Raw genomic sequence first — 26,545 nt, 5'->3', positions numbered from 1 at the left:
TGTGGGAGGTGACAAGGTTGATACTGTACCCAGGGCACTGTAAGGAGGTGCAAAGGAGCCATCCTGAGACCATCACTGGGGCCCAGGGGGGAGATGTTGCAAGGGGAAGCTCCATACAGAGCCTCTGGAGGCTTCAGCCATGCCCAGCCTGCTCTTAAATCCTTTTTTATTTTAAAGAAATTTTTCATCATCTAAGCCAAATCAAGTCTAAATCCAAATCCTTGAGTCATTCCAGAACCATCGTGGTCTACAACCAGCAGATAACCTGCACCCCCACCAGGGGCTTCAGATATTTCCAAAGTCTTCTGGCGGCATCCTACATGCAGGCCGAAGCCCAGAGGCTTGGGGCTCAAATGCCTCAAGTTTCACCTGCCCTCAGCTATACGGCTGCAGAAGCTAGGGAGGAGCCTCCCATTTCCATAAACTAGGCTTTAAGCCCCAACACCTGGGTGGGTACTAAACCATGCCAGAAGAGCAGTTACCCTGGGAATGCTTAAGGAAATCTGCCTTCTTGGACCCATATACATGGGGTTTGTGGCAGGAAGCCACCTTGGTTTCTCCCCAAAATCTCTGTGCTGTGACAGTGTGATGAGGATGGGCCCAGCAGAGGAGACATACCTTTACCCACTCTCTTTAGGGGACCTGAGCTGGCTCCAGTCCCGAGGGAGAGGGGGAACCTGCTCCTTCTGCCTGTGGGACTGGTATCGGCTACCTGGGAGAGGGGCATCTGTGAGAGAGTGCTTATGCTAAGCAAAGGCCTAGCATTAGAACAATGCTCTAAAACTCCCAGAATGCTTCAAGGAGGTTGAGAAGTCAGCGATTGACATTCTGGTAATCACTTTCTGACCCTTAGATGAAAATGCTGAACTTCTGGTCTTTGAACAATGATATGCTGAACTTCTGATCTTTGAACAGTGATAAAAATAGCAGATATGCCGCTTATCTTGTTATAGGAAACTGCATGGCTAAACCGCAATTACAAAAAAACAGCCGCATAGTATGTCAGTCTTGACATTTTCACCCTGCAAAAACCAGTAAAACATATAGATGAATAATGTATTTAGGTTATAGGAAATTAGCATAAGAAATATAAAGGTCATTAAGAATTAACATAAGAAGTGTAAAAATTATAATACAAAGCGTATCACCTGATATTATAATATAGATAAGTTAAGTAAATAACCAATAGAAGTAAGAATTAGAAATGCATATGTATAAGTGTTATCATATATAACTAATAGTAAAGTTATGTTAGATGCCTCACTTCCACCATGGGGACAGTTTTGTATGTTTTGCCTAAAAAAAGACAAGGGACTCCTTTTAAATGAGCTGTTGACCAGTTCTGAGACTACTGAATCAGGCAGCGGCACCTAGCCTCCGGGTTAGAGAGCAAGGGCTTGGTTTGGGAACCTTGTAAACCAACAGACCTCCTTTAGTTTATGACTTTGTGAAACAATCAAAGTTTTAAATTGAACAGGTCTGAGCCTGTGCTTAATTCAGTCCTTATATAATTCAGCATCGAGCTCACACAGCATCTACCTGGTGGGCTGGAGTCTGCCTGGTGACTAGTGATGTATTTCAAACTGGTTGGCTGACAGCCAACAGGAGCTAGCTTCCATTGGACCAAGAGAACGAGGTCACAAGGGCTATATAAGTTAAGACTGCCCAGGAGGAGGGGGGCAGCGGCCGTGCAGGGGACTCAGACGTAGAGAGGAGCTGGACCATCTGAAACTGGCTCTCTCCCCCAAAACTCATGAGCTAGAAACGGCCTGCCTCCAGAGGGGATCTTCACCAGCCTCTGGATGATGCTTGAGTAGGTTACTCACAAGATCTGGGTAGAGATCTAGCTGGCAGTAACTCAGACGCGTGAGCAAAAGCCTACCTCAGCCAGACTGCTTTGCCGGATGGGATTTCTATGATATCGCTCTATCTTGTACCCTATTTTCACCCTAGAATACAGTTCTCCTTTGTGACCAGTGTGGGAGGCTTCTTGAGGGGTGGGTCTAAATTATGCCTAAGAGGCCCCTTAGGTCTGCGAACTAAGGGAGACTGTACTTTTTGCCCCCTGACTTGGGGAAGTGCCCCAGGTGCCTGTACCGGGTCGAGCACCCGTAGGACTATGAGGTCTGTGTTTCCCCGAGGACACAGAGCTTAAGAGGGTCCCCCCTCGGGGTGGTGGCAGCTTACATTACCCCCAGACTCTGCAGTGGGGCTCAAAAGCAGGTCTGCCCGGGTTTAGGCACCCCTGGAGACACTTGTAGAGTCCAGAAGGGGGAGGGGGAGGGGAGGTGGGAGGCTCAATGCAGAAGCGCCCCCTACTGGCCTGCCACAGTGTTTCCCCAGCTGGGTAAGCCTGCTCCTAAATCCACTCCTGGAAGCAGATGATTTTTAGCACTGTTAGATTTATTCCAGCAGCACGGGGGCTGCACAGAGCTGTGCCTCACACAGACAGAGAGTGAGACAGCCCCCACCTCTGGGCTCCCTGCCCAGCCCCGCCACTCAGACCACACCTGGGAGTGGGAGGGAGGACAGCAGAAGCAGCCTCCCCCAGCAGCGGTCTGGGGATCGCCCAAGCCCTGGGTCCTGCATCCCAGCCCCAGCCCCCTGCCCAGTCCAGCCTTGGGTGCCATCTCTGCTATTGCCTGGGTGGTTGCACAAGGTGTGGTGCCAATGATGCTGCCTCTATCCTTGGCTGCCTCCTCCCTCCTCAGCTGTTTCAGGTTCTGCCATTGCTGAATAGCCTACGAAACAAGCAGAATGGCCCCATGACTTGCTGCCTGGGGCCCATGAGTCCATTTACCAGGCAAAGCTGGAGCCTCTGGGCTTCCTCCAAGTCAGGCAGGACCATGGGCTGCATCTCCATGCTGGGGCATGGGGGCAGTGCCAGTGCCAGGCTGAAGGCTGCTGCTGAGGAAGTCAAGTCTCCAGCTGGGAGAGCAATCAGAGATGGGGAAGTTGAGCTAGAGTTGGGAGCATCCTCTGACACACACGTCTTTTTTTATTTTTTTTAAGGAATTTTTTTGTGTTCCAAGCCAAACCAGCCAAATCAAGTCCAAATCCAAGGGTCAGTCCAAAACCATAAGTGACCCTGCACCTGGCAAACGTCCTCCACCTCCACCTCAGGCTTCAAAGTTTTACAGATTTTTTCATAGTTTCTAGGGTGGGAAAGGACCTGAACAGATCATCTAGTCCGACCCCCTGCCATGGCGGGAAAGAATATTGGGGTCAAACGACCCCAGCAAGGTTTTCATCCAGCCTCCTCTTCAACACCCCCAGGGTAGGACCCTGCACCACTTCCCTTGGAAGTTGGTCCCAGATCCTAGCCGCCCTGACCGCGAAGAAATCTCCCCTCTGCCAGGTTGTGACCGTTATTCCTAGTCACTCCTGGCAGCGCTCAGGGGAACAGGGACTCCCCCAATGCCTGCTGATCCCCCCTGACTAGTTTGTAACAGGCCACAAGATCCCCCTCAGCCTTCTCTTGTGGAGGCTGAACAGATTCAGGTCCCGTCGCCTCTCCTTGTAGGGCCTGCCCTGCTGTCCCCTGACCATATGAGTGGCCTCCTCTGGACCCTCTCCATGCTGTCCACATCCCTCCTGCAGTGCGGTGCCCAGACCTGGACGCAGTACTTCAGCTGCGGCCTGACCAGTGCCGCATAGAGGGGGAGGATCACCTCCCTGGACCTGCTTGAGATGCATCTGTGGATGCATGACAAGGTGCGGTCGGCCTTCCTGACCGCGTCCCCACACTGCCGGCCCATGTTCATCTTGGCATCACTGATGACTCCATGATCCTTTTCCACCTCCGTGCTGACAAGAGGGGAGTTCCCCGACCTGTAGGTATGGTGCTGGTTGTTCCTCCCCAGGTGCATCACCTTGCACTTGTCTGTGTTGAATCCCATCCTATTCTCATCCGCCCAGCCCATAACCTGTCTAGGTCTGATTGTAGCCTGTTGCTTCCTTCTACTGTGCCCACATCCCCCCACATCTTAGTGTCATCAGCAAATTTGATCAGGAGATTTTTTCCCCCTCATCCAAATCACTGATGAACATGGTGAGCAGTGCTGGCCCGAGGACCGAGCCCTGGGGGACCCCACTGCCCACATCCTTCCAGGCTGAGAAGGACCCAACCACCACCAGTCTCTGGGTGCGGCCCTCCTGCCAGTTGGCGACCCATTTGACTGTGTGGGTGTCAACGCCACAGCCCCCCAGTTTCTTAATGAGGACAGGGTAAGAGACAGTGTCAAAAGCCTTTTGGAAGTCCAGGAAGACTATATCCACTGCTACCCCTGCGTCTAATGATCTGGTGATCTGATTGTAGAAGGCCACCGGGTTGGTCTGACAGGACCTGCCACTGATGAACCCATGTTGGTTGCCCCTAAGCATTCAGTCTCCTGCTGGCCTCTCCTGGGTGTGTGCCAGCATAATTTTCTCAAACAGCTTGCCTAGGATCGAGGTAAGACTAACCGGCCTATAGTTTCCCAGGTCCTCCTTCCTGCCTTTTTTGAAGATGGGGACCACATTGGCTCTCTACCAGTCCTCCGGTACATCACCAGACCACCACGAGTGCTCATAAAGTTGTGCCAGGGGACTTGCAATGACCTCGGCCAGTTCCTTTAGAACTCTAGGGTGGAGATCATCCGTGCCCGCTGACTTGAAAACGTTCAGCCCCTTGAGAAGCTCCCTAACTAAATCCTTGCTAACCCGTGGCCTAGGTGTGCCTCCCCTGGGGCCCAAGGGGGCCCAGCAGGGAGGCGGCTGTTCTGGTCCCTGCTTAGGAAGATGGAGGCAAACAAATCATTAAACATGTTAGCTTTGTCGTCTGGTGTGACTACTAAAATTTTCCCAACGCGTCCGGCAGGGGCCCCACATTACCTGGGACCTTCTTTTTACCTCCTATATATTTAAAAAGGACTTCTTATTGTCCTTAATCTGGGAAGCCAGTCCCAGTTCCATCTCCGCCTTGGCCTTTCTAACTACCCCCCTACATCCCCGAGCAACTGCAGAATAGTCCTCCCTGGTGATGACAGCTTCTTTCCATTGGGTGTAAGCCTCCTTTTTAGCAAGGAGACATTTCCGGATGCTTTTGGTGAGCCACGGAGGCTTGTGTGCTCTCCTGCTCCCTTTGATCCTCATCGGGATTACCTTCCTTTGGGCTTGGAGGATCTTCACTTTAAGGAGTGACCACTCTCCTTGGACACCTGGCTCCCCTCCACTCCAGGACCTCGGCACTTCTCCAACTATCCTCCTTAGCTCATTGAAGTCCACCCTTGTAAAATCTAGGGCCACTGCCTTGCGCTGGATGGTGAATCCCAGCAGGCGATGATCGCTGTCTCCCAGGTGGTAGAGCAACCGCAGCCCCCTCACCAGGTCATCATCCGTGGCCAGCACTAGGTCCAACAAGGCGTCTCCCCGGTGGGGCGGTGCACCTCCTGGGTTAGATGGAGGTCCTGCACTCTGGCCAAGAAGCTCCATGAGAGGTCAGACCTGGCCGACTGCTCTTCCCAGCAGATGCCCGGGAAGTTCAGGTCCCCCATGACGACCACATCCTTAGCCTTCACCACCTCCGTGAGCTGACCCAAGAATTCCTGGTCAAGCTACTCTCCCTGGTTGGGAGGTCTGTACCCTGGATGGAGCTCTTCTCCCTGGTTGGTCGGTATCCTATGTACAGGCCCAGGCCCAAAGACTTGGGGTTCAGATGCCCCTAAATTTCATAGATTTCATAGATTTATAGATTTCATAGACATTAGAGCTGGAAGGGAACTCGGGAGATCATCGAGTCCAGCCCCCTGCCCAAAGGGCAGGAAGTCAGCTGGGGTCAGAGGATCCCAGCAAGATAAGCATCCAATTTGCTCTTGAAGGTGTTCGATGTAGGTGTTTGAACCATCTCCGACGGCAGGCTGTTCCAGACCTTGGGGGCTCGGACAGGAAAGAAATTCTTCCTTATGTCCAGCCTGAAACGGTCTTGCAGGAGTTTGTGACCGTTTGACCTCATCATCCCTTGGGGCGCTCTGGTGAACAGACGTTCCCCCAGATCCTGGTGGTCACCCCAATAAACTTATAGGTGGCCATCAGATCTCCCCTGAGCCTGCGCTTTTCCAGGCTAAAGAGTCCCGTGGCTCTCAGCCTGTCATCGTAAGATCTGTTTTCCTGACCTCTGATCATGCACGTGGCTCTCCTCTGCACTCTCTCAAGCTTCTCCACATCCTTTTTGAATTGTGGAGCCCAAAACTGGACGCAGTACTCCAGCTGCGGCCTCCCCAAGGCCAAGTACAAGGGGAGAATGACGTCCCGGGATTTGCTCGAGAAGCATCTATGGATGCACGCCAGCATTTTGGTCGCTTTACTAGCCGCAGCATCGCATTGCAGGCTCATGTTCATCTTGTGGTCAATGATGACCCCCAAGTCTCTTTCTTCTGTAGTGCTAAGCAACGTAGCGCTGCCGAGCCTATAAGGATGCTGCAGGTTTTTCCTCCCAGGGTGGAGAACCTTGCATTTTTCGATGTTAAACACCATGAGGTTCTCGTCTGCCCATTTGCTGAGCTTGTCCAGGTCAGCCGGGATCACCCGCCTATCTTCTGGCGTGGATGCTTTGCCCCAAAGTTTGGTGTCATCGGCGAACTTGGCCAGTCCACTCCTGACTCCAATGTCCACATCATTAATGAAGATGTTGAACAGGATGGGTCCCAGGACAGAGCTTTGAGGGACCCCACTGGTCACAGGGCACCACGATGAGTGACTGCCATCAATCACAACCCTCTGGGTCCGACCACGAAGCCAATTTCCCAGCCAGCGGATCGTGGTGGAGCCAAGGCCACAACGGGGCAGTTTGGCCAAGAGGTGATCATGGGATACCAGATCAAAAGCTTTTTTGAAGTCAAGATATATGACATCAATCTCTTCTCCCTTGTCCAGGTGATAGGTCACCTGGTCATAGAAGCAAATGAGATTGGTCAAACAAGACCTACCCACAACAAACCCGTGCTGGCTGTCCCTTAGGATGTTAGCCTGGGCCAGTCCCTCAAGGATGGCCTCCTTAATAAACTTTTCTAAGATCTTCCCCAGGATAGAAGTCAGGCTAATGAGCCTGTAGTTAGCCAGATCCACTCTCCTCCCTTTCTTGAAGATCGGCACCACATTGGCCTTCTTCCAGTCTTCGGGCACTACACCAGAGCGCCAGGAGTTTTCAAAGATCCGTGCCAGGGGCTGGGCTATGACGCTCACCAGCTCACCAGCTCCTTGAGTACCCTGCAAGGAGTACCGGCTCCTTGCACCCCAGGGCCGGCTGACTTAAAGGTATCCAGCCTCTCAAGGTGTTCCTTCACGAGGTCAGCATTGATGGAGGGCAGGGGATCCCCCTCACCCAGATTTCCCTGTCCCATAGCAGGCATGGGCATCCTGTGTGACTGATGAAAGACTGACGCAAAGTACCTATTTAATAGGTTGGCTTTTTCCTGGGCATCAGTTGTCAGTTGCCCCATCTGGTTTAGCAGGGGTCCAACGTTGCCCTTGCTTTTCCTCCGGCTCCCCACATATCTGAAAAAGGACTTTTTGTTGTCCTTGATGCCTGAAGCTAGTTGGAGTTCAGTTGCAGCCTTGGCTTTCCTGGTTTGGTCCCTGCAGGACCAGACCAGCACGGAGTAATCCTCCTTGGAGGTGAATCCCGTCCTCCATCCTTTGTAGGCTTTCCTTTTTAGCTGCAGGAGGTCCACTAGGTCCCCCGAGAGCCAGGAGGGCTGCTGTGCCTTCTTGCTGCCTTTCCTCCGTGTTGGAATAGATTTAGCTTGTGCACTGAGGATCGCTTCCTTGAGAAGCAACCACTCTTCTTGAACTCCCATCTCCCTGGGGTCATGGTCCCTGAGGGCCTGACCGACTAGCCTCTTGAGCTTGTCAAAGTCGGCTTTTCTGAAGTCAAGGACTTCTGTGTTGCTGACTGACTTGCCAGCTTTATGGCGGATGGTGAAGGTGATCAGCTCGTGGTTGCTGTCACCCAACTTCCCATCAATCACTAGGTCGCTGATTAGGTCGTCCCCCATAGCCAGTACCAGGTCGAGCAGCGCTTTGCCTCTCGTTGGTCCATAGACTTCTTGAGTCAGGTAGAGGTCATCCATGCACAAGAGAAAGCTTTGCGCCCACTTGGATTTAGCTGAGTGATCTTCCCAGGAGATGTCCGGGTAATTGAAGTCACCCATGACAACCAAGGTCCTGGAGCAAGCGGCCTCAGTCAGTTCCCGGGCGAACTCCTGGTCAAGCTCGGGATTTTGAGTGGGAGGTCTGTAGTAGACTCCCACCGTTGTGTCCCCTGTGCCGAATTCCCCACGAATTTTTACCCAGAGGGTCTCTAGCTGTCCATGCCGGTCGCCAACATCAGCTTGCAGGAACATGTAGCTTTCCTTCACATAGAGAGCTACACCCCCGCCCCTTTTGTCAACACAATCCCTCCTGTACAGGGTATAGCCCTCTATCCCCGTGGTCCAGTCATGGGTGGAGTCCCACCAGGTCTCCATTATCCCAGTGACATCATATTTCTTTGCACTGAGCAGGAGGACGAGCTCATCCTGCTTGTTGCCCAGGCTCCTGGCATTAGTGTACAGGCAGGCAAGTGTGCCCTTGGGGGCTCGTGCCTTGCCCACAGATTGTGCCAGGGCTGGGGCAGGGGTGGGCTCCCTTAAGTGCCTTGGCCCGCTGGCTTTGCAAGGGCCGTTCAGCGGGCCAGCAGGGGCAGTAGTCCCCCCATCCCCCAGCGGGCTTAGTTTAAAGCCCGGTGGAGCAGGTCAGCCAGCCCGGCTGAGAAGAGCCTCCTCCCCAGGGGAGAGAGGTGGAGGCCATCTCTTCCCAGCAGCTCGCTGCCTCTCTCACCAAGGAGCGGGCTATGGTCGTGGAAGCCAAAGCCTTCCCGATGACACCAGCGCCGCAGCCTTCGGTTCACCGCGTGGATCCTCCTCTCCCTCCTCAGCCCATAGCACGAGACTGGGAGGATCAACAAGAACACCACCTGCACCCCCAGACCCTTTAGCCCCGCTCCCAAATCCCTGTAGCGCCTCATGACCTGGCTGGGGGTGCTCCGAGCCGTGTCATTGGTGCCCACATGAATAAGGAGCATGGGGTAGTGGTCTGTGGGCCGGAGGAGCTGCGGGATCCTCTCCGCAATGTCTCGGATGCGGGCCCCCAGACTTTCCGGGCTAAGGGGTCGGGGCAGCAGATTGCCCCCTCAGTGCCCAGCAGGATTGACTCTCCCACAACAAACACCTTTCGCTTTGTCTTGGGGAGAGCGGGGCCAGTAGCTGCGGTTGAGCCTGGGTTGCCTGCGGGAGCCGGCAACTGTGTGAGCTCTGCCGGGGCTGCAAGAGGGGCGAACCTGTTGCTAAGCTCCAGTGGGGCAGGGGCCTTGGTGCGGCGGGCCTTGGGGTCCTTGACCACCTTGGTCCATGCCCCTGACTGGGCAGAGCGGGAGGTCCCAGACTCCTCCTTAGTCACGGAGGGAGACGGCGCTCTCCCCTGCGGCTCCCAGGGGAGAAGGGCCTGGCAGGAGGAGTCTGTGTCCTGCTCGCAGTCCCTGATGGCACGCAGTCCCTGGACTGTGGCCTGGAGCTCGTCCAGCCGGCGTGCCAGAGACCACAGTAGGGAGCAGACCCCGCAAGGGGAGGGGGCCATGCTCCCGGGCCCAGAGCCTGAAAAAGAGACAGGCAGCCCCCGCAGCCAAGAGGCAGGGGCTCCGTCTGCGTGTAGCCCGGATCCATGGGCTCCGTCTGGGCGGCCGTCGCTGCGGTGCCCGGGGGGGGACGCAGAGCCTGAGGGGACCCTCGGGGTGCGGCGCATGCCCATCTGTGTCATGCCTCTGGTAGGCTGGCTACGGCTGGGGCTGACTACTCTGGGGGGGTCGCAGGCAGGGTCTCATGCCCTCCCTTGCCCTACCCCGTGCGAACTCTGCACTAACTCGGGCGCCTGTTTACGCAGCCTGTTCGAGCGGCTCCGGTCGCGGGGCTCCCTGGGGGGCTGGGCCAAGTAGGGGCCCTCGCGGGGGCTTGACCCGGCGGGCACCAGGCAGCGGCCTCCTCCCAGCAAGCGAGGAGTTAACCCCTTCCCACCACGAGCCCGCTCACCTCCGGCTGTGCTGGGGGTCGGCAGGGGGCTCGGGAGCTGCTGAGGGGGTGTCTGGGGGGCTTCGGGGGAGTGGGGGTGCAGCAGGCTTCACCCGCGCGTCTCTCACAGCTCCAGAGCCTACCTGAGTGTGTAGGCAAATGGCCACAGGACCAAGCTACAGAGGAACCTCCCATTTCCATAAAGTGGGCATAAAACCTAGACCTTCCCACGGGAAACGACTGTGGGGGCGGGGGGGTACCTATACATTACCTCTGCAAGTACTGCCTGTTGCCACAAAAGCAGTTATCTCTGGGTGTGCTTTGAGAAAAGTGCCTTGTGATCATGGTATTTCCCCAGCCGTCCTCTGACATGTTGCTGCAAGGATTTCTCAGCCATGAGAGGAGCTCACACCCCCACAGCCATTGGCACTGAGAGCACCTGGTGTCTTCCCCTGCCTGCCTGGGGTTATGGGGGGGAAATTCCCAACCAGCCCAGAAATTGCTCCCTATACCTGAGATCCAAAGGCAGGATATTTGGCCCAAGGGCCTCTCTACAGGCTGCAACTGGTGGGAGCAGCATGTCAGTGGGCATCCCTTGTCCCGGGGTACCCAAAATGTACCCACTCACCATCCCATCTGGTGCAGCCCAGCTCCTGGCAACTTCTGCCATTGGCTCCCTCTGGATAGCCAGCACAGCCCTAGGAGCCTCCAGTTCTAGACAGCCTCTGAGAGGCACTGGTGCAACGGGGTCACAGCCCCTCTGGGCTGGGTTGGGTGACAGATGGGTCTGCTCCCCTATGGACCCACCATGACCAGAACCAGAGCAGGGTCCATGACAAGGCCATTTATCTCAGAACAGCTGTTGGGTGTGTCCTGTCCCCCACCGCTTACCGCTGCTCTCCTCAATGGGGGCCTCCAGGGCGAGATGTCCCAAGCGGCAGTTGCACTCTTCATCCTGGTCCTTTGCCATCAAGAAGCTGAGTCTCATCTCCTGCTGGAAACTCTTCCCGTCCCGTGCCAGGACGGCCATGCTGGGCTCCACCCTCCACTCAGCCGAGTCCCGCAGGGTCACAGCAGTGGCCTCCCCCTTGCCCCTCTGCAGCCAGGTCTCGCTCAGCTCCCCCGGGAAATGCCCCCCGATGCGGCAGCTCAGGGTGACTCCCTTCCCCGTGGGCACGGACTCAGTCCGGGAGATTTCGGACACGTCCGGGGGCCGCAGGAGCCCTGGGAAGGGAAGAGGCAGAGGCAGGGACAGGCCCCGTCAGGGGAGCCGCGGCCCCTCACACCCCACCCAGACCCAACACCCCTGCAGCGGGGCTGGGACCCCCGGACACGGCCCCTCCTCACCCGCGGCCCTCAGGCTGAGCTCTCTCTCGCTCGGGGGCTCTCCGGGGCCGTGCTGGACGCACACTCGCACGCGCAGCTCCGGCCGGGTCAGGCTGCGGCTGGGCACTCTCCAGACGCTCGTCGCGGTGAACGTGCCGTCCGCGTTCTTGTCTATCTGCGCGGGGTCTGCCCCCCAGCTCCTGGCCCCGTCCCAGCCCCACTGGATCAGGGGCACCTCCGGGGGGTAGAAGTTGTGGAGCTGAACAGCAAACGGCACCTTGTTGCGGGGGTCCCACTCGGGCCACACCTGGATCCCCGACACCTGCGGCCGGGCAGGGGAGACAGTGGGGGGGTTAGCATGCGGGACTGCCATGATCCCAAGTGGAGGCAGGGATTGGGCCCCCAGGGAGCTGTGGGGGCCTGGGGAAGTGCTGTGAGTACTGGGTGAGACCTGTGGCAGCCCGGCAGTCCGAGGGCCCTGGCAGGCACTGACACATCCTCCCCACCAGGAGTGGCTCAGCATGTCCAGAGGTGGGAGCGGTGAGGTTGGGCACTCACCCTGCACCCAGATCTCTTGGAACACTTGCTCCTCTCTGATACCTTCAACATCATGGAGAAGCAGAATCAAATCTGCACCCCATAGCCCTGCAGGGTGAGTGTGAAGGTCAGGTAGGACATGAGGTGGGTCCCGGCTGTCACCTCTGTCATTCTCCAGCCCTGGGGCATAGCAGCTAACATGCCCCAGGGCATCTTGTTCCTCTCGGGCATCATCATGTCCCTGTGTGGGTCCTCTCACATGTCATGGTCGCATCCTTGGGGCACATCCCCTCCATGGCTCCTTCTCTCCTGATCCCTTTCACAACCAGGTCACCTCCAGCTGCCCAGGGTGGGACCCCGAGATCAGGCACTGCAGGGTCTCTGGCTGCCCAGGGACCAGAGCCTGCTGGTGGGAGACCTCCCCCTGGCCCGGAGGGTGTGGACGCAGGCTGCAACCAGTGCGAACATCATGTCAGTGTAACCCGGGCGGTACTCACAACTGTTCTTGCTGTTTGATCTCACGTAGGGAAGGCCTGGGCATATCGGGTGAAGAGGCCTGTCACAAGCAGCCCATTCCCCTTTCGGTGCCCTTCCCCTTCTGTGGCTAGGAAATCCAGGCACACGAGCGCCATGGATTTTGAGCCTGGATGGTGTGTAGATAGGCAGTTCACGTGGGCAGGGTCTTCCTCCGCGCACACCGATCTCAGTTTGAGCATTTAGTCCTTATGTCCTCAGCAAGTTTGGGCCAAAAGAACCGCTGATGGGCTAGCGCCAGGGTGTGCTCCACCCCCATGTGCCCAGAGTCATCATGCAAGACCTGTAATGCAAGGGCCTTATACTTCTGAGGGAGGACCAGCTGCCAATATTTCCATCCTTCTGGGTCCTGAACCTCCCAATATAGCACTCCATCAAAGAACCGAAGCCTTTCCCACTCCCTCAAAAGGAGGTGGCTGCTGGGGTAGCATTATTAAGGGTGGCGGGGCGGGTATTCCCTGATCTCCGGGCACGCAGCACCTCTCACACATCTGACGGGCTTGGGTTTGTTGCTTAACTTTGGGCAGCTGGGCTTGATGTGGCCCGGTTCCCCACAGTTATAGTACCCCCTGTTTTCTGAATTGGGATGTTTAGTTGAATCAGGGGCTTCCTTACACTCGGTCTGAGATAGCCCCTTTTCCCCTTGTGCACCTGGCCCTCCCTTTCCACCTCTTTGGACCCCTTTATGTTCCTTCCCAGAGTAGGGGGGCTTCTTGTCTGGCCCCTCACGATTAAGCAAAAGCTGATCCGCAATTTCAGTGGCTTCATGGCCGGTTTTGGGGCCCGTGTCCTTGACCAGGGTTTTAACCTCCCTTGGACAGCAATAATAAAATTGGTCCAATGCCATGAGTTGGTACGTTTTCTCGGCAGTGTCAGCCTTGGCTCCCCCTACCCATTTAAGGAAAGCATCCCACATCAAGGCCACATAATCCGCCATTGACTTCTCCCGTTGTGGGCGGAGATTCCAGAATTTTTTCCGGAAATAGTCCGGCCCTAACTTGAACCTTGCAGCCACGGCCTGTTTAAATGTATCATAGTCATCAGCTGCATCTGAGGGCAGGCTGTTCAGGACCACCACCAGGTCACCATCTACCAGAGCCGCCACATGCAGCATGTACTCCTCCTCAGGCACCTTCAACCGTCGGGCTTGCTTTTCAAAGATGCTGAGGAATACTTCGGGGTCATCTCCGGGTGGGTAGAGAGCGAAGGCTGAGGAGTTTGGTTTGGGGCGTTCCCCGGGCGCTCGCGGAGGGTCCGCACCTTCCCCGTTGGTCTGCAGATGGAGTACCTCTAGTTCGTGCTTGTGTTTGGCGTGAGTGCTGGGGAGTGCTGGCAATACAGACGGCCTGGGGGAGGCTGCACATCTTGCACTGATGTGCAGTGCTGCTGGAGCCGTGACCCACCTCCATGCCTGCAGGCCCCGGGAGTTCCAGCAGCGGTGACAGCAGCCGGGCATGGAAACTGCATGCTGGCTCAGCTGGACCCTTCCATCCGTGAGGGTTATGTTTGGGGCGGGGGGAGGCTGTACACACATGGGCACCTTGCTCCCACCCATTTGGGAGGAAGGGTTAGGCAGGGCACAATTGGTTTGTTGGTGGTTGCTGCAGGCTGGATGGGAGTGCTTGGCAGGCCTGCTTTAGTTTGGTATTCTTTCCATAAAAATTCTTTCCTACGGCCCAATGCCACAAGGAGGTGTTAGGCACTAACCCTCAAAACGATGAACTCATGTCCCCTCAGGGTGGGCTCAAAAGCAGCCCCCTGAAATGCAAAGGCCCCTGCCTTTTCACACTGCTGAGCACTACCCTTGAGTTCTTCAATGAGGAACCAGGTAGCTGCTTTCAGAGCGCAGCACAGCTGCACCTTGCTCCATATGTCCCAGTCTGGCACCTGCACAGCCTCTCCTGGTCGGTCCTCAACCACGATGCTCTCATATTGCTCAGTGGGCAGCCCATCCTGGCAGAGCAGGTCCCGGACTGTGTCCGCGGAGGATACTCGCCAAATCAGCTCCTCATGGCTCCAGTCAATAAGAAGTTCTGCTGGGTGAACAGGATGAGACAAAAAGAAAGAAGCCAGTTGCCGCAGTAGTCAGGCTATTTAGGACTGTTAGGGTTAGTATAGACTGCTTAGGGCTAATATGTGTTTAGGGCTGTATAGATCAAAATGTTCATCGTAGGATCAACAATCAGTAGCCTGGAAAGGTAGAATCAAGTCTGTTAGTAAAGACCACCAGGCTAGACCTGGACCAGTTGTCCAGAACTGCCTTTTGGAAAGCACTAATAGGGGGTGAAGGCGACAGCTTAATACCTTATCATCTGGTGATAGCATTTCCTTGTTCAATGAATATAGGAAGCAGCCACAACTAACACTCTCCTCTCAGCCTTGTCCTTCTCTAGGGACCACAGTCCCAAATGTGTGAGTGCAGTGGAGGGTTATTTGTGGGGGGACCGCAGAGCGAACCTTTGCAGATCTGACAACATTCATGCTCATCAGCAAAGGTTAGCTTGTTAGCAGAGTAGAATAACAGAGACTGGAGGAAAGTCGGAGAACCTCCCACATTCAAGGAGACCCACTGCAAGCCTGCATACGGCCTTCCTCCTGCATCTCCCGAACTGGTACAGCTGTGGGTAGATAGACAGGCATTGGAATAAGTGATAATTATTCTGTTTTGAGGCTGGGAATAATAAAAGCCCAGGCTCCACCTCTGTCACCTGCCTGCCTCTTTTCTGACCTGAGTGGTAATAAATATGGGAATGGTAACTGTACTGTAGGTGTATGCCTAAGTTTGAAAAACAGGTCTTCAGTATCCATGGACTGTAATCTTGCCCCTCTAAAGCAGGCTGTCACGGGCATGGTCCGGTCGTCAGGCTGCAGGGCTAGAAATTTGCTGATGGGACAAGCAGTGCTGATATTAATTGTCATGGATCCTGAAACTGCAACAACTGAGGCTGATGCTGCTTGTTCCACAGCCAATTTTTCTGGATCCACGGGCAGCCCCACAGTCTGGATGCAGGTTGCAAGGCCATGTCATCTGGCCTTAGGCGTCCCACAGGTCAGAAATTTGGAAATGGGATGAGAAGTGGCTGCCATGTTTCCAGAAGATGCAACAATTGGTGCCCTCTAAAGACTGTCATTGCTGAGCCGCTGGCACGGCTGTTTGAGCACTCATGGTGCTCCAGGCAGGTCCCCGAGGACTGGAAAAAGGCCAGCGTGGTGCCCATTTTTAAGAAGGGGAGAAGGGAGGAGCCGGGTAACTTTAGGCCAGTCAGTCTTACCCCTATCCCTGGGAAAATACTAGAAAAAAATCATCAAAGTCCATATTCGTGAAAGCCCAGCAGGGGAAACGATGCTGAAAGGAAACCAGCCTGGGGGCGGCACAGGTAGATCCTGCCTGACAAACCTCATAGCCTTTTACGACCAGGTCACACACTGCCTCGACACAGGAGCACAGGCCGATGTCATCTACCTGGACTTTAGGAAGGCCTTCGACACAGGTTTGCATCCTATTCTCGTAGGGAAGCCAGCGGGCTGCGGAGTGGATGCCGACACAGTGAGGTGGGTCGCCGACGGGCGCAGGGACCGCACCAGAGAGCGGTGGTGGACGGGTCATTTTCAGCCTGGAAGGAGGTGGGCAGTGGGGTCCCCAGGGCTCGGTCTTTGGACCGGTGTTATTTAATACCTTCATCAGCCATTTGGACGAGGGTGTGGAGAGCACCCTCTCCAAGTTCGCAGATGATACCGAGTGACGGGCAAAGTTAACACACCGAGGGCAGGGAGCAGATACAGCCCGACCTGGACAGGTTGGATCAATGGGCGGGACATAACAGGATGCAATTCGACAGAGATAAATGCAAGGTAATCCACCCAGGAAGGAGGAATTCCCAGCACACCTACCGGTGTCGCGGGAACTGCCCCTTGCTGCATCTCTCTCCCCCACGCTGATACTCTTGCACCACAGCCCTTTCCCCAGCCACTCACACAGGCTTTACCCTGCTCTTTGCCTGACCCCACGTATCCAAACCCCGCAGGAGTCGCACCCTGCTTTCTGGGCTCCTTGGGCTGCGTCCTCCCCTGAAGGGGTGCGTGAAGCTGGCTCACAGGCTCTGAGGGCCCTTTGCAGGCACTGCTCTCTCCTGCTCCATCCTCCAGCACTGCCCAGGCCTCCGGCCACTTGTACAGGCTTCGGTGGGACCACGCTGCCAGGTCGCCAGCCCTCGTCCCTCCGCACTGCCTCCACGGCCCCTGGGGGGACAGCAGGTTGAGGGGCCCCCAGCCCATCCCGGGCAGGATCTTCCCAGGCGCCTCACTGAGGTTTCTGTCTTGACTCCCCACTGGGGCTCACATGGACTATAAGTCCCTCGTCCAGCCGGGACAAATGGGTGGGAGCCCCCGGTCGGGGTGCCCACTGGGACGGTCTTCACCCATTCAGACAGGTCCCGACTAGGACGCCCTGAAGGCGAGCGCCCCTTCAACTGCCTGGTACGTCCCTATGTAACACATAGCATATAATGTGCGTGTGCGTACAAATAACTAAAGCTTTCTGGTGCCGAGATGTTTGTGTCGGAAAAACATTTTCCATTTCCCAGCGGCTCACCAGGGCATGCAGCAGAGGTCCTGGGCAGAGCCCAGTTTTAAAAGCATATTAAATACTTACCACTAGCGTTACATGGCAGCGCACGGCTCCTACTCAGGCATCACAAACCACAGAAGAGCGATCCTCCAGCCCTCGCGGTGAGTCCGTCATGCGGGGACGGGGTGTGCGTGGGGGCAGGAACCGTAATCAGCCCCCGTGGTGCAGCTCTACGTTTCCTTCGCTGTTTCATCCTCCAAAGCGCCCAGGAGCCCCGGCAGGGCCAAGAGGACCCGGCGCCGGAGCTCTCCCGGAGCAGTGACAGTTGCACGTCCCAGCAGTGCCTGGTGCCGGAGGGACGGACACCTCGGCTGGGCCCTGCTCTGCCTGCCTGGTTTCGCCGGGGCGCGGTCTGGCGCTCTGCCCGGGCGGCACTGGGGAGGGCGGTTTGGGGGCCCGCGGTGCCCTCGTCTCCCGCCCGGCCCCGGGGCACCTCCCCGCAGGGTGCTGGGCACACGCAGACCCCGCGGGGCCGGACGTCTCTCTCGGCACCGCTTCGCCCCGAGCCCACGGCGGGACCCATGGGGCCGCGGTGCTGGTGGGGCTGCCCCGCTCGTGCCCCCTTCCCCGCCTCGGGCTTGTCGCACCCCAGCCCCGGCACTGGCGGCGTCGCAGCCTGGCTCCCCCCGGCCCGGGACGGTGCCCTCTGCCCCCCGCCCGCCCGCCGGTGCCCCGCACTCCCGACCCCTCCTGTCCCGGGGGGGGGCCCCAGCGGGTTGGGCCACATCCTGCTGCCGACGCCCCCCCCCGCCCCAGCCCCGAGTGCAGAGGGGGGGTCAGGCCAGGCCGGGGCGGGAGCAGCTCCGGCGGGCGCTGGGGGACGGGGTCCGGCTCCCGCCGCCGCTCCCCGGGGGCTGGGCGCGCCCCCGCACCCCTGGGAGCCGAGGGGCCCCGGGCGGCCCCCCCCGGGGGTCGGGGTCTCCTGCCGGCGTCCGGCGCTGCCGGTCTTCACGGTTAAAACGCTAAAAATGTAAAAGGTGAAAAGCCTGAAACCGCGGGAGGGGGCCGGGGGCCAGCGCCCGAAACCACCAGTAGTTACCGGGGCACCGGAAGAGAAGACAGGGCGCGTGCGGGGCCACGGGTGCAGTGGGGGGGCACGCTGGGGCCGGGGGCAGTGGGGAGGGGCAAGGGGAGTGGGAGGGGGCCCAGTAACAGCGGGCAGGGAGGAGGAGGAGGCGGAGGCGGCGGGGAGGGAGGAAGGCTCCGGGCCCGGGCGGTGCGGGGCAGGGGGAGGCGAAGGGGAGGGTCGTGGTGGTGGATGGTGTCCAGACTGGGCTGCAGGGAAGGATGGAAGGGATGGAAGTGGGGAGGGGAGTGGGGGTCGCGATGGCAGCGACGCCCCCCTCACCCTGGCAGCAGCTGGCAGGGAAGGCGGGGAGTGGGGGGAGGGGGAGGTGGAGGAAGCTCCACTGCAGCTGAGGCAGAGCCGGGTGGGGGGAGTCTTTGCATGGCCGGCCCCAAGGCTTTCTGGGGGGACAGAGGTGGAGGGGGGTGTAAGCACTCCCTGAAACCCCCCCACCAAATGTCTGGGGTGTTGCTGTGCTGGGAGGGGGAGGGGGAGTGGGGCAGGTGCTGGGAGGCAGCAGGGAGCGTTGCAGGGGTCTGCACCTCTGTAGCTGCAGGCAGGTCCCTGCGTGCTCCCCACTGCCTCCCATCGCCCTCCCTCTGCTCCCACCCCCCAACACAGGGAAAGCCCAGACATCTGGGAGATTAAAAACCCCCTCCCGGACAGGGACAGATCTAGGGGAACCCAGACGTGTGGTAACCCTGTCTGGGGGTGCGTGCGCACTTGAGCAGAAGTGCTAGGACAGACAGACAGATGAAGCCCTTTATTATATTAGAATGATCTAGCATAAACTTTCCATCTCACACCGTCAACCACATTAAGAGGGTGTGCACCTGTTACAACGAATGCACCCGCTCCCCTCACCACTGCGCTCCCACCCCTCCCCTCCCTAGCCCCAGCGCGGCTCCTGAGCCCAGGCCCCGATTGGGGGTTTCCGTTCTCGGTTCATTCCCCGCCCTTGTCCCTGGCGATGCTGCCGCTCCTGCTGCAGCGGAGCCTGGTGCTGTCTTCCTCGCTGTCTCTGGGTCCTGTTGCGGGGTTGTCCTCTTCATTCCCCCATCCACGTCCCCTCCTGGGGCGGGTCTTTGCACAGCCTGCGCCAAGCATCTCTTTTCCAGGTGGAGTTGGCTGCATCCTCCGTGTCCTCTCCCACTGCTTTCTGCCAGTAGGACTGCAGCTTGCTCACGTGTCAGCTAGAGACAGGGATCCTAGACAGGTCAGGGCAGGCTTCCACTGCCTCATGCAGGACCCTTTAGGCTGCCCGTCCCACCCGTCCCATGGACAGAGCAGGAGGGCACGAGCCCAGCAGCTTCCCAGGCCCCTGATCCACAGGATGCACGGACACACTGTGTCCATCTGCCCCTCCTGCGCTCCCCTGGTCCAGGCAGGCCTGAGGGGCAGAGCTGCCACCCCTTGCCCAGGGTGCTCACAGCCTGGACCCCGGGGAGGTCTTCGTGCAGCACCCACAGTGCTGCCAGCGGGTGGGCGGCTGAGGCGCCGGTGACGGTGACGTCTCGGCCAGCGCGGGGGCTGGAGCTGGGAGGTCGCTGGTTGAGCCCTCTCAGGGCCCCGGTTGTTCTGCCTCCCCGGGCCAGGGAAAGTCTCCCCCGCGGCCTGGTTCAATGGCCCCGTGTAGGCAGGGGCCTGGGCGAGTGCTCAGCCGAGGCAGCCCCAGCTCTGCAGGCTCGGAGCTCCCCAGACGGCAACACACGTGTCTGCACCGGGCTCGGCGAGCCTGGCCTGTGGGGGCTGCAGTCAGGGGTTTCCAGCCCCGCTCCCCAGACAGTGCTGAGAGCAGCGGCGAGCAGCCTTGCATGTGGCTGGGGCGTGCAGCCAGGCCCAGGCTCTGCCAGCTCCTGCCCGCTGTGCCCCAGGGCCCGGGCGTCTGCCCACCCTGCCGCAGCGAGCACCTCCTCCCCTGCGAGGCAGCGTGGGTCCCTGGGTCGTCCCTGCACACTGTCACCTTCCCCGTGTGGCGGGGGGGGGCTGGGAGCAGGGGCCAAGGTCCGAGGTGAAGCGGGAGCTGCTCCTGCCCCACCCCACAGGCCTGCAGGAGCCCGGCTGGGGCAGCCCTGCCCGTGGCCCTGGGGAGAGCAGACAGGCTGGCAGGAGGGTGCGGCCCAGAGCCCTGCTCCCCTCGCCTGGTGCAGCGGGAAGCCCGGGCAGGAGGGAGCCTGGAGTGGCTGAGCATCGGCACTGTCATCTTTGTTCCTGTAGCCGGGGGCTGTACAGGGCTGGGCCCTATGGACCGAGAGTGAAAGACAGCCCCCAGCCCCGGCCCCCCACCCAGCCCTTCTGCACAGACCCAGGAGTGCCAGCTCCCATGAAAAACTCATGAGACTCCTGATTTCCAAATCAAAGTAACTCTGACTCGTGATCTCCTGACAGAGAGGTCAGATCTCAGGATTTTTTCTTCGGGCTTCTGTAGAGAGCAGCAAGCTGGTCTGTCGGGGGAAGGGAAGGGGCAGAGGGAGAGGGAGGTGGCAGGAGGGGCAGATCGAGGAGCCGATGGTGAGGGAGGGAGTGGGGCAGGGGTGGCTTGAATGGGGACCTGGGGCCAGGAGGTGTGTGTGTCTGCTCCTTACTCCCAAGCCACAGTCCCCCAGCCCTGCTGCTGCCCCTCACTCCTGACCCACAGCACCCCACACCCTGCCAGGCTGTGCAGGCTGCCCCCAGGCTTCAAACCCCGCCACACACCCACAGCCCCCACACTTTCACCAATTATGCCCCCTGACACACACACATACTTCAGAAAAGAGCATCTCATGATTTACATTCCAAATCTCTTGATTTTTAAGAGTTTGTCTTATGATTTTTGACACCTTGGGCGTGGCAATACTGCACCCTTGGTGCTCACACTGTCACCACCATGGGGCAAGCCCCCTGCATGTCAGACCTCTGTCAGGCCGGGCTGCATCCGAACTGGGCGCTGCCCTCCCAGTGCCCCGCACCTCTCCAGGGGCTCCTGTCAGGAGCAGGAAGCTCTCTGGCCTCACGTGCTCCCCATCCCCGTGTCGGCCTCACCCTGTGCGGCTCAGCGATGGGAAGCCTGGCACCCCCGGCAGCCTTCGCTGCACCCGGGACATGGCCCGCAGGTGATGCCTGCAGGACCCGGTCCTGCAGGGCTCCAGAGAATACACAGGGCAGGGGACACCGCTTTCCACACCCCAGGCTCCGGTACCAGCCTCCTCGCGGCTGCAGCTGTCACCTGGGGACCCGGAAGACCTGGGCAGGCAGCTGAAGCTGCAGAGACCTGCCACGCCTGGGCCTCCCCAGGAGCCGCGCAGCCCAGGTCCAGCAAGACCTCCTTGAAGTGGAAGAAGGCCTTCTCCCTGTTTGCCCTGGGACCTTCTCTCCATGTGCAGTGCTCTCAGACCCGCACTCATTCCCCTCAGGCCCAGGCAGCTGCCTGCATCCAAACAGCATCCACTAGGTCCTACTCCCCCGAAGCCCCCCACTACCCACCACCCTGTACCCAGACCATGCAGTGCCCACTCCTGCAAGGGGCTGCAGGGCGATGGAGCAGGCAAGGAGCTCCGCATCGTGTTGGGTGCCAGCATGGTCAGCGGTCCCGGGACAGGAATGGATGGAAAGGCTGCACGATGAGGAGGGTCAGTGATGAGAGGGGTGTGCAGGAGGTGGTTCTGGGATGGGGGTGTGCAGGAGCGGGTAGGGAGCCACCCAGGGTAGGAAATCCATCACAGAAGTAGTCTGCAAGCAGCCGGCAGGAAGGAGTCAGAGGAACAGGAGCAATACTGAACGCGCAGGGAACGAGAGGTGTAAAACCCGTCTGGGAACGCAGGCTCGCTGCACCACCGGACGACTGACGAGCTGGACCACTGGACCGGGCCCCAGCGAGACCCTGAACTGTCTGATCCCAGGACAGGGGACCAGGCCTGCGTGCAAGGTGACGAATGCCTGTCCTGGTGTCAGCGTGTGCTGCTGCCGAGGGACCCCACGCCAGGAGGGGAAACTCCTGTCTCAAGCGTCCATTCGCTCAGCCCCCACCGGGCCCTGAACCAAGGGTCTGGGGACACAGCAGGACCTGCGGGCTGGGATCCAGCCGGCCCAGCTTCCTTCACCCCAGGGGGTTGCAAGCATCCCGGCAGGGCCTGCGGCCCCCCTGTTCCTGTGTCCAGCACCCGGTGGTTTCCAGCACTTCCCTCACAGGCGTTGGCTCCTGCACGGTTGCTGTGCCAGGGCTTGTCCCTTCCACGGGGCACAGCACCAGCACCTGACGATGCCCACCTGCCCCAGGAGGCCTTGAGGGGGCTGCCGAGGAAGGAGGAGGGAGCAGCCCAGAGCCCCCCACAACGTGCAGCACTGAGCACAGGGGGAGCAGACCCCAGCTGCAGCCCCGGTGTAGGCGGCCAGGCCCGGGCGGGAGGGAGGGAGACCGGAGCGGATGAGCATCAGCACGGTCATCTTTACTGCGGCAGCCCAGGGGCGACATGAGGCTGGGCTCCGGATGGACCGAGAGGCAGAGGCACCCCCAGCCCTGGCTCCCCACCGGGCCCCCCCACGTGTGGGAGGGAGACAGCAAGAGCAGCTGCTACCAACACAGACCCAGGGAGACCTAGCCATCATGCAGTGCCTGGGCCCTGGGCCCCCGCCCCAGGCTGATCCCCCAGCCCAGCCCAGCCCAGCCCAGCACGTCCAGCCCAGCCCCAGCCCAGCACGTCCAGTCCAGCTACTGGCACCGTCTCGCCATCGCCTGAGTGAGCGCATGGGACGTGGTGTTGGTGATCCTGCCTCCGTCTTCAGCCACCGCCGCCTCCTCGGCTGTTTGAGGCTCTGGGCAATGCTCAGGGGCCTAGGAAAGATGTGGAAGGAGCCTGTGGCTCGTCATCTGGGCCCATGGGTCTGTTCCCCTGGCAGAGACCGAGCCTCTGGGTTGCCCCGAGTCAGGCAGGGCCAAGGCTGCGCCTGCTGCTGGGGCATGGGGGAGCGCAGGAGCCAGGCGGAAGGAGGCCCCTCGGGATGTGGGGTCCCCAGACAGGAGATGGATGGGAGCTGGGGAGCCAGTCTGGGCTCAGGAACATCCCCGACACACGTCACTGCTGGGAACTCGGCCTTGATGGGGGCCCATGTTCCCCACAGCCGCTGGGCTGGGACACGCGGTGCCGCCCCTGCCTGCCCGGGACGCCCGAGTGGACGTTCCCAATGGCCCAGCAATTGCCGCTGAGGCTGAGAACCGGTGACTGGAAGCTCAGCCCGGGGGGGTCTACGGGCAACTAAGGGAGGGAGCGGCACGTCGGCATGCACACCTTGTCCCCGGCACCCGACACATGGCCACGCGCTGCCCCAGCTGACCTGAGCCCAGTTATGCAGAAGCCTCTGCCATGGGCTCCCCTCACCCAGCCCTGGGTGCCCCTGCCCCACACCCGCCGAGGGTCTGGTGTGAGGGGTCAGGCAGGGCTGAGGGGTCACAGCCCCTCTGGGCTGGGCTGGGCGACAGGCGGGTCTGCTCCCCGATGGGCCCACCACGACCAGGACCAGAGCAGGGCCCACGACAAGGCCCCTTATCCCAGAACTGGCGCTGGGCCTGTCCAGGCCCCACCGCTTACCGCTGCTCCTCTCGATGGGGGTCTCCAGGGCGAGGTGTCCCACACGGCAGATGTACTCTGCCCCCTTCTCCTTGGCAGTCAAGAGGGTGAGTCTGGTCTCCTGCTGGAAGCTCTTCCCGTCCCGTGCCAGGACGGCCGTGCCGGGCTCCACCCTCCACTCAGCCGAGTCCCGCAGGGTCACAGCAGTGGGCTCCCCCTTGCCCCTCCGCAGCCAGGTCACGCTCAGCTCCCCCGGGAAATGCCCCGCGATGCGGCAGCTCAGGGTGACTCCCTTCCCCTTGGCCACGGACTCGGTCCGGGAGATTTCGGACACGTCCGGGGGCCGCAGGAGCCCTGGGGAAGGGAAGAGGCAGAGGCAGGGACAGGCCCCGTCAGGGGAGCCGCGGCCCCTCACACCCCACCCAGACCCAACACCCCTGCAGCGGGGCTGGGACCCCCGGACACGGCCCCTCCTCACCCGCGGCCCCCAGGCTGAGCTCTCTCTCGCTCGGGGGCTCTCCGGGGCCGTGCTGGACGCACACTCGCACGCGCAGCTCCGGCCGGGTCAGGCTGCGGCTGGGCACTCTCCAGACGCTCGTCGCGGTGAACGTGCCGTCCGCGTTCTTGTCTATCTGCGCGGGGTCTGCCCCCCAGCTCCCGGCCCCGTCCCAGCCCCACTGGATCGGGGGCACCTCCCGGGGGTAGAAGTTGTGGAGCTGGACAGCAAACGGCACCTTGTCGCGGGGGTCCCACTCGGGCCACACCTGGATCTCCGACACCTGCGGCTGGGCTGGGGAGACAGCGGGGGGGTTAGTGCGAGGGACTGATGTGATCGTGCTTGGGGGAGATGGGTGGTTGGGCACCCCAGGGACCTGTAGGGCTGGGGCTGGGGCTGGGGCTGGGGCTGGGGCACTGCATCGAGGGCTGGGTGAGGCCTGGTCAGCCCCGGTCATCTGTCCTGTCTCCAGTTACATCAGGGCAGGCAAAATACGGGCCACAGGCTGTGTTCACACCAGGCCTTTCTATCTGGCATGTGGGGCCTCTAACAATATAGAAAATTAGTATTTCTCTGCCTCTTCCTGCCTGTCAGAGATGACCGGAGCCAGGGGCAGTAAGACAGAGCCAGGGGCACAATCAAGCAGCCTGCAAGGACCATGGGCCCTACCCCGCAGCACAACCCCTCCCTCCCCCCGAAAATGCTCTAGCACCCACCCGGCAGCCTGTGCCTGCAAAGACGTTTGTCCTGGGACCCTGGAGCCGCTTCCACCTCCCTGTGCCAGAGGGAAATTCAGATACCGTGTTGGGGAGAGGGAGGCAGGGAGGTCTGCGAGCACTTGCCCCAGCCCTCTGGCCCAGGCTGGGCCGGCTCCTGCGGTCGTGGCCGCGCAGCCAGGAATCGCGCGGTGCTGGAGCAGCCGCAGGCAGGGAAGCGGGGAAACAGCCGCTACAGGCAGGGGCGAGGGGGAGGGCAGCAGCAGCTGGGCTGGAGCGCGGGGCCGCACCGGTGTCCCCAGGGCCAGCGCTGGGGGGACCCAAGCGCAGCAGCAGGAGCGCGGGGCCCGGGGCGGCAGGGCTCTGTGGCTCACCCCTCCGCCTTTGGCAAAGCCCAGCCCAGCTCCACAGAGCCCTGCCAGCCTGGCCCCGCACTCCTGCCACCGCGCTTTGGCCCCCGTTTCTGCCCAGCTGTTGCTGCGGGGGGTGTATGTGTGTGGGGGGTGGAGGGACAGAGTGATTGTGGGTTCGTAGGTGAGTCCCACACAAACACCCCGCCATACACATACACCCACGCCCTTTCGCACTGCCATACCCACACCCCCATGCTCACCTGCTACCCTCCCCTCACACACAGCCCCCACAGACTTACACCCCCATGCCCCCTGCCCCCACAATATACAGGAGCAGGACTTCATGTGCAGCTATTGTGCAGCCACCTCCGTGTGCACGGCACAAACACATGCAAAGGGAGACAACAATAGTTGTTGAGATCAGGTGAGTGTGTGCTGTAGATCGGCGGTCTCCAACCTTTGCAAGGGGCACACCGCCTTTGGCACTGACGGGCAACCCACGATCTACCGTGCACCAGCCCCCGACCCCAGATAAGGCTGTGGGGAGGGAAGGGCGGGGGCCGATCAAGGCAGAGGGAGAAAAAAATGATTTGGGGGTGTACCCCCCACAGCAGGTGAGTCTGTGGGGGAAGGGGCAGCAGGTGGGGGAGGGCTGTGGGTGGGGAGTGGGGCTGATCAAGGCCCATCCCTAGCCCCACTTGCTCCCTCACTGCGGGGGCCTTGATCTGTCCCCCCAATGGCGGTGAGGGAGGGAGTGGGGCTGGGGTAGGGGCAGGCCCTACACAGCCGGGGCATGGGATGGAGCCATGGGGTGGGGAGCACACACGCCAGGAGGGTATGGGGGGCACGTGCCCCAGGATCCGCCTGCTAGCTGGGCCGGCCCCCACTGTGGCTGGGGTCGAGGCGGCGCTCAGGCCGGGCGGTGGCGGTGCTGGGAGTGGGGCTACGTGGGAGGGTGCAGGCACACAAAAACTCCCCAGAGCCCCTCCACTGGTCCCCCTCCCAGCGGCGCCCCCGCCCAGCCCAGGCACAGCGTGGCACAGTCCCCCACCGTGAGGAGTGTGGGGCTGCTTTCCCACCTCCGCTCACCCCCTCCCTCCCGCACAGATCCTGAAACACCGGCTCACCCCGAGCTACATCCCTCCATCACAGCAGCAGGCCCCGCCCGCACCCAGAGGTGGCATCGGGGCGCTGGGCACTCACCCCACACCCGGATCTCCGGGGACACTCGCACCTCTCGGATCCGTTGGGCTTCATGGAGGAAG

The 26,545-nt window shown here is 60.0% G+C and overlaps 1 protein-coding gene and 1 long non-coding RNA gene across 5 annotated transcripts in view; both read right to left on the bottom strand.

Annotated features, from left to right (window-relative positions):
* Positions 1 to 26,545, bottom strand: part of LOC149865316 (uncharacterized) — a 180,631-nt gene that overhangs the window by 124,613 nt on the left and 29,473 nt on the right. Inside the window, exons 9-11 of the mRNA XM_090046312.1 lie at positions 26,484 to 26,531; positions 24,194 to 24,505; positions 23,737 to 24,069 (exon numbers count right to left, since the gene is read on the bottom strand). Coding sequence (XP_089902438.1) covers positions 23,737 to 24,069; positions 24,194 to 24,505; positions 26,484 to 26,531 — 693 coding nt within the window. The remainder of the gene's footprint in view (positions 1 to 23,736; positions 24,070 to 24,193; positions 24,506 to 26,483; positions 26,532 to 26,545) is intronic.
* LOC149865318 (uncharacterized) lies at positions 13,182 to 17,685 on the bottom strand. Of its 4 annotated transcripts, none has more exons than XR_016441655.1 (4): positions 17,128 to 17,685; positions 16,511 to 16,960; positions 15,940 to 16,090; positions 13,182 to 15,094 (listed from the first exon to the last, which is right to left on the bottom strand). It is a non-coding gene; the product is annotated as an uncharacterized LOC149865318 (long non-coding RNA). The 4 variants fall into 4 exon arrangements; XR_016441656.1 differs by having other exon boundaries at positions 16,511 to 16,715; XR_016441654.1 differs by lacking the exon at positions 17,128 to 17,685 and having other exon boundaries at positions 13,183 to 15,094; positions 16,511 to 17,120.

The sequence above is a fragment of the Crocodylus siamensis genome, chromosome 4, assembly GCF_052110815.1.
Source record: "Crocodylus siamensis isolate JL-2025a chromosome 4, ASM5211081v1, whole genome shotgun sequence".
Lineage (NCBI taxonomy): Eukaryota > Metazoa > Chordata > Crocodylia > Crocodylidae > Crocodylus > Crocodylus siamensis.
This window is presented reverse-complemented; position numbering and strand designations above follow the sequence as displayed.